General features: G+C 35.8%; 1 protein-coding gene across 1 annotated transcript; it reads left to right on the top strand.

The window, feature by feature from the left end:
* The first annotated feature begins 4,085 nt into the window (after positions 1-4,085).
* On the top strand, positions 4,086-4,808 carry LOC140160031 (uncharacterized). The gene has a single exon (XM_072183303.1). It carries the CDS (start codon positions 4,086-4,088, stop codon positions 4,806-4,808), a length of 723 nt encoding a protein of 240 aa, XP_072039404.1.
* The last annotated feature ends 6,965 nt before the right edge of the window (positions 4,809-11,773 follow it).

Raw genomic sequence — 11,773 nt, 5'->3', positions numbered from 1 at the left:
TATCACATGTTAGCGGTTAGACTTGTTACTTGCTCAAAATCAAGCGATTATATATAACCAGCTACCTTCGACACAGGGGTTGATGTACATAGACCGCTTGATCACTTGTTCAAAAAAGTTCAAAAAAAGATAACTAAGTCGAAGCCAACCAATTTGCATGTACTATATGAACGATAATTGTACAAGGATTACTTGGCGACTTCAAAATTAGAAGAAAAAATTCGCCTTCGGCTTACAAATCCGGTAAAACTTGAAAATTTATGCAAATTCAGTCCAAAATCCAAGATGGCGGCCGTAAAGTGAAAATTGTCAGAAGAAGAAAACTAAATCGAAGCCAAGCCATTAACATGTCTCACATGATAGGTAATTGCATACAGATTAATTGGGGACTTTAAAAAATGAAGAAAAAATTGGTCTTTGGTTTCAAAATGCACAAAATGGCAAAAATCCAAAATGGCGGATATACGAACAAATGATCAGGGCCAACACCTGTGTCGACAATATTTATAAATACGTATTTATAAATACTCACGTGACCTATGGGCACGACATACCAAGACCAGCAAGCGTGATCAAGGATAGGAACGTGAAAAGGGATTAGGAACTCTTGAGATAAATATCATCAAATTTAAGTATTAAATTGTATAGCAAAATTATTACACATTGGGGGATACCGTATTTGTATAATAATGTTATCAAAAGCAACATTTTGAAGTATTTACCGACGGAAAAATATTTATCGACGGAAACGTTTACAATGTAATCACAAAGTCGAACATAGTAGAAAATTTTGCTGCACAGTCTCGCGTTGTTTTCCACTTTTATATTTAAATGTACAGGAAGACCACCCGCTATGCAGATTCTATATTGTACAATGTAGAAGGTCACTTCTACATTGTAGAAGGTCACTTCGAGACTTACTGTACACCGAGTAATTTAATTTGATTATTTCATGAGAGAGATGACATTTTTGTGAATTCCCTCTCAAATTGAATCAGAACTAATTTTGGATTGTTGGGAATCCCCTGTTTTTTAGAATGTTCATTGTATTGTACCGAGATTGTAAAGTGAATGTGACATCATATTGATGTAATGTGAAAGGTTCAATCATCTGGGAAAAAAGTTCAAATTGTGTAAAAGTGAATCTTGTGAACCAGAAAAAACTCACTTTTGATTATATAGATGGAATCACCAACGTTGCGGCCAAAACCTTTGTCTTTCAGCTGGTTGGATGATCTAGGGTTGTCGCTGAACAGTGGACTTCGCTGAACAGTGATCTTCGCAGGACAAGTGATTCAGGATATACGTCAAGAACATCGAGAAATAGAACTTTACAATCAACAAAAAGAAGAAGGCTGCTGAATAAGTAACATTGCTAAAGAGTGTATTTGATTGAGTCTGACTGATTGTATGTGTTTATGTTCACTCACAAAAATTATTGTTAAAATAATCATACTTTACTTTTTGATTAAAAGATTCATATATTGTTAACTTAATTAAACAGTGTGTTTTGTTGTACATTCTGAAGTGAATTTGGGAAAAAGGTGCTTTGGCCTTGAGTCATTAACGACTCTTATCATCATGCGACCTGACGTTGTATAATTTAAATTTGACTATTGTTATGTCATCTCAGTTATTATTATTATGATTTATATTTAAATACAATATTTTGCCCGACTTATCCATCAATATTATATTCAATGATACTCCTAACACAAACAGAAGTTTGAAATATAATAACATTTGTCACAGTTGTGTAGCCTTTATGTACTACTACTAGCTTCACAGATGTAAACAATACGTAACAAATTCATAGAAATATTCAAGATATTCATGAACGAGTCGTCAATTATGATCTAAAACATCATGGCAGTTGCCTCAAGGTACCAGAGCGACACACAGCTAGTAAGCTAACAAAACTAACTATTCGATCTACTACGGAACTGTTTAAAACTGGTGGCTTACCTTTGCGACACTTTCCTTAGGCCTGGCTTTAAAATAATCTTTAAATAACCTCATGTAATTGTTCTGTCGCTTTACGGCAATTGGAAATGGACTTGGTAAGACTCCGACTTCTTGGGTCGATAAACTCATCATAAACCATCATATAAAGTGAGCGGATTGTATCAAATAATGATGTGACAAAAATATATTGTTGTGGAATTTTTCGATATTGCGATATGTTTTGTATATAGAATGTATGAAATTAAAAAAACAATAACAATACAAGTACCGAAGTTATGGAAGTGAGCATTTAACGATTTAACGATTTTCATTGTCTAAAACAATATATTATTGAAAATAACACTTCAAAAGTAGTCACAAATCGTATACTTTGAAAACTTGCTTGATTTATTGTTTATGTACGTTTTACAAAAGCATTGTTGTTTCAGCCCTCTTTACAACATAACCCAAGAACCACAGGACCTATAAAAGTATATCTGTGAAATTTGAATTCTACTACACATTCGCTATGAAATGATCAATGGAATTTTTGCCAAAGCTCACAACCATTCGCAAGATGCTGTAAACTTCATACTACAACCACTCGTAAGATCTTTATGTAATACCTACCTCCTGTCATAAGTTCATAAAGCCTTCATCATAATTGAAAACCCGAATGTATTTATGCTGTTATGGTCACTAAATTGGCACAGGCCATCATCAAACACGCAAACCCACTTGATATAAAGAACAACTTATGATAATTTATTAATTAGTGCAGTAATTATAGAATTAAACTTCCTTAGCTAAGCCCGGAGATCTTGATTAGCTGACGTTCTGATGAGATTCCTTTGATGGTGTTAGTTCTCGATCCAAAATGTGGCAATGTCAGATATCCTGTCTAACCAAGGGAAACCCCTGATCTACCACAGTCTCAGTCTAAGTCTAAGTCCTGAAGACCATGTTTGCACTATCCTAGCTTTTCACTAAACATAAGTGTTTTCCAAATGGTCATCTAGTGTTGAACGTTAGCTCCTCTATCGTAGAACACTTGAGTAAGCTATCTGCTCCACTTGACAGTCAGATACCACAATATGTTACTGCAGTTAAATACCACTATTCGTTGATGGAGATATTTCAGTCTGTCGCTCCTTTAAGTTGACAAGACAATCATGTACTATTGGCTTACTTTTACTGCCGCCTTTGGCGTATTTTATTCTATCCAACACACAAGAACCGCGAACCCTTTGAAGACCTCACACAATTATGGTAACTTTCGTACCACCACTGGTTAACATAAGTTTGACAGAGTTTCTTGTTATAACTCTGCACTGTTGCCCAATTCATTTATTATGCATGTTCTATATTATAATTGTTACCATTCTAGAACATATTCCATGTACAAATAAATAGAGATAGATATCAGAACAAGTGAATGTCAATGTCTAATGACAAAACACATAACTTTTAATGAATAATGTATTATGGAATATTGTAGGGGCACATAACATTTGATGTGTAAGTTTGCTACATTACTGAAACCATTATTTTTCCCATCTTTACTGCTGATCAGTATTATCCACACTTATGTCCCATGAAGACTACTGTAGACATGCATATTTTTTGCAAACACAATCTTGGCATGGATGACAATTTCCAAAACAAAACAGTGCTGCTTTCACCTTTCTCTCCCTTTCTTCAGAAATAGTTATTCCAAGAACTGTTACACAGACATTGACCGACATGTCGTTTCAAAAACTAGAATTAAGCACGCAGACAGAATCACCTTTTAGGAAAGATGTGCACTTTGGCGTACTCTAAAATGTAGACTTAAACTTGATTTTTTTGGCATATTTGTAATGTTTACACATGTTCTAAGTCATAATTTTAAATAAATAACACTTTATGTCCTCATAGAACTGCATGTTAAATGACCAAAACAACCAGTGAGTTAGCAGCGTGTATACTGATATTGGACTCTGTCATGTTTGACATTTGCTTAAAAAGTTACCTTTTTCAGAGTCTTCATTGAGCAGCGACGTAGCTTGCGACACCATCACGGCGTCTTCATTCAGCGTAGTGATATTTTGTTTACAGCGTAGTGATGTCTTAACTACGCCGTCACGCCGCGGGAAATTCCGATGAAAGAATACATTGTAAACACGGAAGTAGCATGTCGCCAACTCGCCCCAGCTAAAGCTCAAAGCTTACGAGCGGATGTTGTTAAGTGTCTTCGCAAATCCAAAGTGCCGCCGTGTAACATCAAGAAAGGTGAGCAGAAAGCTCTGTTTGACTTGCAAAAAGATGAAAATATTACGATCTTACCGGCCGACAAAGGTCGTGCCACTGTAGTCCTTAATACCAGTGACTATGAAGATAAGATGGAGTCTTTGCTCAATGATCAAACCACATACCAAAAGCTAGCCAAAGACCCCACGCCAGCATACAAACGTGAGCTTATTGGTATAATACGCGAATGGCAACACAGTGATCCCATTCCTCAAGACATTAAACACAAAATCTACCCCACAACTGAGGAAGTCCCTAAAGTCTATGGCACTCCCAAAATTCACAAACCGGAAGCTCCTCTCCGACCCATAGTGTCTAGCATTGGCAGTCTGAGTTACAATGCAGCCAAAGTACTTGCCAATATCCTCAGTCCCTTAGTAGGTAAAACTGAACACCACATCCACAACAGTGGTGAGTTCGTGGAAAAAGTTAAGAACTTGGAAGTACCTCCAGGGCAGAAGTTGATATCATATGATGTCTCTGCCCTTTTCACGAGCATTCCCGTACCAGACGCGATTCAGGGACAAATTGGAGAAAGACGCTACGCTAAAGGATCGCACCCCCCTCAAAATTAACCATATCCTGGAACTCCTCACTTTTTGTCTCAATACCACCTATTTTGTTTCCAAAGGACAATATTACAAGCAAACCCATGGTGCGGCGATGGGTTCCCCCGTCTCTCCCATTGTGGCCAACCTATACATGGAGAGTTTCGAGGTCAAGGCTCTTGCTACAGCCCCTCGCCCCCCGTCGAAATGGTTTCGCTATGTCGACGATACGTTCGTCCTCATCCACGAATATGACATAGATGGATTTACATCGCACATCAACAGCCTAGACAAGAACATTAAGTTCACAAACGAACCCGAACAGGAGGGTAAACTCCCGTTCTTGGACACTTGTATTCATGTTGAGGATGACGGTAGCACCAAGGTCACCATATATCGCAAACCAACACACACTGACCAATACCTCAATTTTGACTCGAACCACCATCTGGAGCACAAAAGGTCAGTGGTTAGAACGCTAATGGACAGAGTGGACAAATTAGTCACTACAGAGGAGGACAAACAACAGGAAACGAGCCATGTAAAATCTGCACTTAAGGCAAACGGCTATAAGTCCTGGATGTTTAAAACCCCCAAACCAAAGAAAAAGAAAGATCGCAAAGAAACAACTGGACAGTATGAGAGAAACATCAATGTCCCGCTGCCATACATCAAAGGACTTTCTGAGAAACTTTCCTATATTTTCCGTGACCACGGGGTCAACGCTTACCACAAACCGGTCAATACCATCAGATCTTTCCTAGTACATCCGAAGGACAAAACCCCAAAACCCAACAAATGTGGTGTAATCTACAAAATCAGTTGCCCCGACTGTGAGAACACTTATGTTGGTGAGACAAGCAGATCTCTCGGCACCCGTTTCAAAGAACATACTAGAACCACTGCCCCCCGAACAGCAGTCGGTGATCACAAAGCTGATCATAAACATGATATTAGTATTGAAGATGTGGAAGTCATCGGCAGAGAAGACCATTTTTGGAACAGAAAGATCAGGGAAGCCATAGAGATTAAGACACAAAGACCCACGCTCAACAGGGACGCCGGATACGACCTGCCCGCCATCTACAATGATCTGCTGACACTTGACCACCCATCGGGTGGTCATGTGACCGGAGGATTGTAAACAAAACATCACTACGCTGAATGAAGACGCCGTGATGGTGTCGCAAACTACGTCGCTGCTCAATGAAGACTCTGAAAAAGGTAACTTTTTAAGCAAACCAGTGAGTTGTTTTTTTCACTTTATCTTGTTATTTCAGCTTAAAATGGTCAGAAACCATTCCCGGGGTTATCACTAATATTATTTCAACATTTTGAATAAAGAAAAACGAAATTAAAGTTTGACGGAAATCGTACATTAAGGCTTTAAAACAAATGACTTTCGGTCACAAAGTTTCAATAATTTGAAATGTCGGTTATATAAAGGTAAAAAAACACGTTTTATATGATAAAATACTACAACAACATTTGAAAAATGCTATCAAAAGGTCATTAGAATTATCTTAGAATGTTTTGCAGCAAGTTGAAATTACGACTGGATTAATTCAAGATATTAATAACAAAACTAAAGAAAGATTTGGAATAATACAGATTGCAAGGTAAATTGATCCTATGCCTGACTTTATTATTTTTTAATAGAGCATTCAATATTCAATATTCAATATTCAATATACATGTATATATTCTACGCCATCATACATGTGGTGATCACTTGAATTGATGACTCCTGTAATTCATCCAGATGGCGTTCTTCATGTTAACTTTCCAATAGTGTAATATGCAAAACTATGGATGGTGGCGTCATTGCATGTACCCATGTAGCTGGTTTGGAAACAGCTTGGTTGAGGTTTATTATTCGCCGTAGAAGTAGTGATGTAATAGGATTAGCAATTGATGAATAGAATTTTTTAATGTTTTGCCCTGCACTGCAAGTAGGCTGCACTCATCACCTGTCATGTCTGTGTACATGTAACGGTGCATGTGCATAATTATAGATTAAATACAATACCGCTCTTTTCAAAGACACTAATCGTACAGGTGTGAGTGATGTCAGATTAATTTGAAATTGTTATAGAATTACGATCCAGGTCTTTATCCATCATTTGACCTTTCGTATCAGGCGGCGGATGACACGATCGAGCCGGCAACTTGTGAAACCGCCCGGCCGTATGGCATTTTCCAATATACTCGGTTAGTTTTATGGGGTATCATTACCCCAACGGTTTTAGCTTGTATTTATATTATTTATCAACATAGGCCTATTTGTTTGTGATATTTCAAGCGTTTTAAAATTTCAAAATAATCCCATTCAATTACACGGTTGACGCTGAAAATTTAGAGAATGCAATGCGGCCACCACCTGTTTCGTATGGAAGATATTAATTTTTCCCTAAATTTTTAGGTCTTTGGGGGAAAAATATGTATATCGTCAAAACTGCAGGTCAACATTTTCATATGATGGACAGTTTTTATCATTAGATTTACAAAGTTTACTTCGAGAACTGTTAAATATCAAAATATAATTTTTTTGACAATTTGTCATAAAATGTTTATAATAACGCGAATTAAAAAGAAAACAAAATTATTTGATATCAGGATATTCCTCGTATTCAAAATGCAATTTAGTGTGTCTGATGTGCTCTCAGTCCCACAAAAAATACTGCGAAGGCGTCGCTTTCCAAGCCCCTAAGTACAAGTTTAATTATATAATTATTATTTTGTACAAAAGAAGTATAAAAAGTATTTTCAAAGTGGAGTTACAAATATATAGAAATGTGTTGCAACCTTGAATTAATGCAGCATGACTAATATAATTAAAAATAGTGATTAATCTAAGAAAATGTCTGATCTTAATTAATTTTCCCACAAGAAGTCACGAATAATGTTGACAATGCACTTGATATTTCAGGCACCGAAAGTGAAAGTCATAATTAAAAAATAATCTATCGCAATGGTAGAAGACCAAATTCAAAAGGTCACATTCTCTTTGAAGCCATGTTCATCACTTATTAACATTTCCATGTTCAATCAAGTCCAACATTTGAGAGCTTGAGCTGTAAATCAATTTTGGAAATAGATCCACATTTCTAAAATTTATGGCTATAATCATACCCATAAAGTATGTCTCTCCTATTTTAAAGCATAGAAGCTTGGAGAATTTTTTCGTATATCTGCTGTCCAACACTTAAAAGCTTGGAGAATTTCTCGTATATCTGCTGCCCAACACTTAAAAGCTTGGAGAATTTCTCGTATATCTGCTGCCCAACACTTAAAAGCTTGGAGAATTTCTCGTATATCTGCTGCCCAACACTGATACATTTATTGTTGCAGAAATGGAGTACATTTTGGTGAACAATACCAATGAACTTCTTGAGAAGAACTTGACTGGATCCCAGTTTCTGGATATACCGCTCTGGACAAGTTTACTGCTTTTACCTTTAAGCCTAGCTGGATTCGTAGGCAACTTTCTTGTTATTCTCGTCATCTTCAAATCTGCATTTCTACATACTACAACCAATTTTCTAATCGGTAATCTCGCCATAACGGATCTCTGTGTGTGCGTCCTTTTTGTTTTTCAAGTGATATACGACAGATTTGGCACTTGGCCTTCTTCAGAAATCGGCAGACATATTTACTGTCGCCTCATATATTCCTGGTTTTTCACATGGACTGTATGTGTTGTATCAGCCCAGGCTTTAGTTTTAGTCTCATTTGAGCGATTTATCGGTATCGTTTATCCGTTACATTACCGTCGATACATTACAAGCAAAAGACTCAAATTAGCTGTACTTGTCCAGTGGATGATAGCAATCCTGGTACAAAGTCATCTTTTATTGGTCTATTCGGTGTACAATAAGCAAGAAAACTCGTGTACAAGTTTACCAGGACTGAGCACATTGGCTCTGTCTTTGACATATCTACCACAACATATCGGATGTTATCTTTATCCAGTTCTTTCTCTCAGCTTCTTTTATTCCAGAATGTTTGCCAATTTGAGGAACCGTTCCGACTTGGGAGCAGGCGCTGCGGCCAATATTCGACAAGCACGTCGAAATATCATCCAGAACTTATTTATCGTGACTGTGTTGTTTGTCATTTGTTTAACCCCGTGTCAAATTCTTACACTACTTTGCGACTACCTCCATCTTAGTTTGAAAAACAAACTGCTGGATGAGATTATTTATAATTGGGGGAAATATGTAATGGTACTGGTAAATTCTGTGGCTAATTCTGTAGTGTATGCGTTTCGATATAAACAGTTTCAAAAAGGCGTTAAAGCCTTATATAAATCAGAGAGTTCAGCTTCATCGTAAGATTCATGGTTTGTCTTACAATTCATTATATAAACGGAAATTTGTATTAGGTATAGCCAGCAGGCGATTTCAATAGGATCAGATACATTTTACGTAATTTGTATGTGTCTTTAATTCAGCGGCCTGATGAACCGAGTTAAAAAAGCGTTTAATTTGTTTGTTTTTTCAGAAATAGTTATATATATTATACTGTCATCTTTTTTCTTATAAAGAGTAATTTTTACATTTTTTTTGACCGTGATTGGTTGGGAAATAAGGTACTTGAATTATTTTCATCTCATCGTGGTAGATCAGCGGCTCTTTTTATTTGTCTTTGACATATCTACCATAACATATCGGATGCTATCTCTACCCAGTTATTTCTCTCAGCTTCTTTTATTCCAGAATGTTTGCCAATTTGAGGAACCGTTCCGACTTGGGAGCAGGCGCTGCGGCCAATATTCGACAAGCACGTCGAAATATCATCCAGAACTTATTTATCGTGACTGTGTTATTTGTCATTTGTTTAACTCCATGTCAAATTCTTACACTACTTTGCGACTACCTCCATCTTAGTTTGAAAAAAAAAAACCTACTGGATGAGATTATTTATAATTGGGGGAAATATGTAATGGTAATGGTAAATTCTGTGGCTAATCCTGTAGTGTATGCGTTTCGGTATAAACAGTTTCGAAAGGGCTTTATAGCCTTATATGAATCAAAGAGTTCAACTTCGTCGTAAGAGTTATGTTCATGATGTGTGTTATATGTACATAAACGGAAATATGTATTACGTATAGCCAGCAGGCGATTTCAATAGGATCCTATACATTTTACGTAATTTGTAAGTAAAAACGTACAACTTGGTGCTGATGATTCCACAATAAAATGTAAGTCGATTAAGAATCGGACGCCCCTAAAAGTATACAACAAAATGCTCATACAGGTCTAACTGGTTTTGTCATAAGAACTTCTCGCCATATGCACTTCAGTGCTCTTCTGCATCTATATATTTAAAGCATTGATACTCCCTCATCTTACATACTGTGCTGTTATTTGGAATCCTTGTCAGACTGGCCTGCTTGATAGGTTAGATAAGAGTCAGAGAAAGATTTCTAAAGTTTTGATGTATAGAAAGAGGTGTCCTTCTGAAATTTCATACGAGTCCAGATTAGATGAATTATGATGAAACATGTGACTTATTTGATTTGTTGAGGTTGACCTTCTGCTTTAAATTGGCTAATGGAATTGGTCCTTTTTCTTCTTTTTGCCAATTTTTCAAACCTTCTAAGGTTAAGGAGTATAGATATCTCCACTGTAGTTCTCATACCAATGCCTTTTTCAACTCTGTTTTTGTTTCCTTACCACGTTTGTGGAATGAACTTTCCAATGATGTCCGCTCTGCGCCATCCCTTACCTTGTTTAAGGCCAGGTGTAAAGAACATTTGTGTACATCCATATCAAAACGATGCACTTGTCGGCTGCTACATGTGTCTCATTTTACATGAGAGCTAGGAATAAATACCAGACTCATCTCAAGTGGAGGTCACTTCAAATTAATTAATATAATTGGGGGAAAAATCACTTCAAATTAATAATATAATTGGGGGAAATATGTAATGGTACTGGTAAATTCTGTGGCTAATCCTGTAGTGTAGTATGCGTTTCGGTATAAACAGTTTCGAAAGGGCTTTATAGCCTTATATGAATCAAAGAGTTCAACTTCGTCGTAAGATTTATTTTCATGATGTGTGTTATATGTACATATACGGAAATATGTATTAGGTATAGCCAGCAGAGGCGATTTCAATAGGAGTATATACATTTTACGTTATTTGTATATAAAAACGTACGTCTTGGTATTGTTGGTTTCACAATAAAATGTAAGTCGATTTAGGCAACAGACTCCTCTAAAAATATACAACAAATTTCTCATATAACATAATAATCTGTACAATTATACAGTTCTAGAAATACTAATACCGGTATAAACGTTTATTTGTTACATGCATTTTAGTTGTGTATAAATGAATCGATAAAATAAATAGGGTGATATTAATACTTACCCAGCAAATACAAAACATTTTCGACATAATTCGCAAAAGGTTAGAAAAGGTTGCCAGAAAACGTTTACATTTCGGGTTATATGCAGGATATAAAATTTGTTCATAACATTCAAAAACGTTTTTTGATAACTTACTGCAAATATTCTAACATGATGTTATTTAAGTGTATTTAAATATTTGGCAAAAAAATGTTTGCAAAAAATGCTTTGTAATAACATTTTGAAAACATTTGAAAAATATATTTAAACGCTTTTCTAACTCGGTTCACAAATGAAATGAAACATTTTCGACATCATTCATTTTTTGATAACTTACTGCAAATATTCTAACATAATGTTATTTAAGTGTATTTAAATATTTGGGAAAAAACTGTTTGCAAAAAATACTTTGTAATAACATATTAAAAACATTAAAAAAATATATTTATAGTGTGTTTTCATACAAAACATTTTAATACGTTTTCTTGTTCTTTATATAACCCGACATTAATTTTATTAAAACATCTTTACCAAAACCAAAAAACCAAAATATAACCTGTTAAAAAAACTGTTTTAAAAACCGAGTTAAAAAAGCGTTTAAATTTTTTTATATTTTCTGAAACAGTCATATTATA

Source organism: Amphiura filiformis, chromosome 1 (genome assembly GCF_039555335.1).
Source record: "Amphiura filiformis chromosome 1, Afil_fr2py, whole genome shotgun sequence".
NCBI lineage: Eukaryota > Metazoa > Echinodermata > Ophiuroidea > Amphilepidida > Amphiuridae > Amphiura > Amphiura filiformis.
Note: the sequence above shows the minus strand (reverse complement) of the source record. Positions and strands in the feature narration are given on the sequence as shown.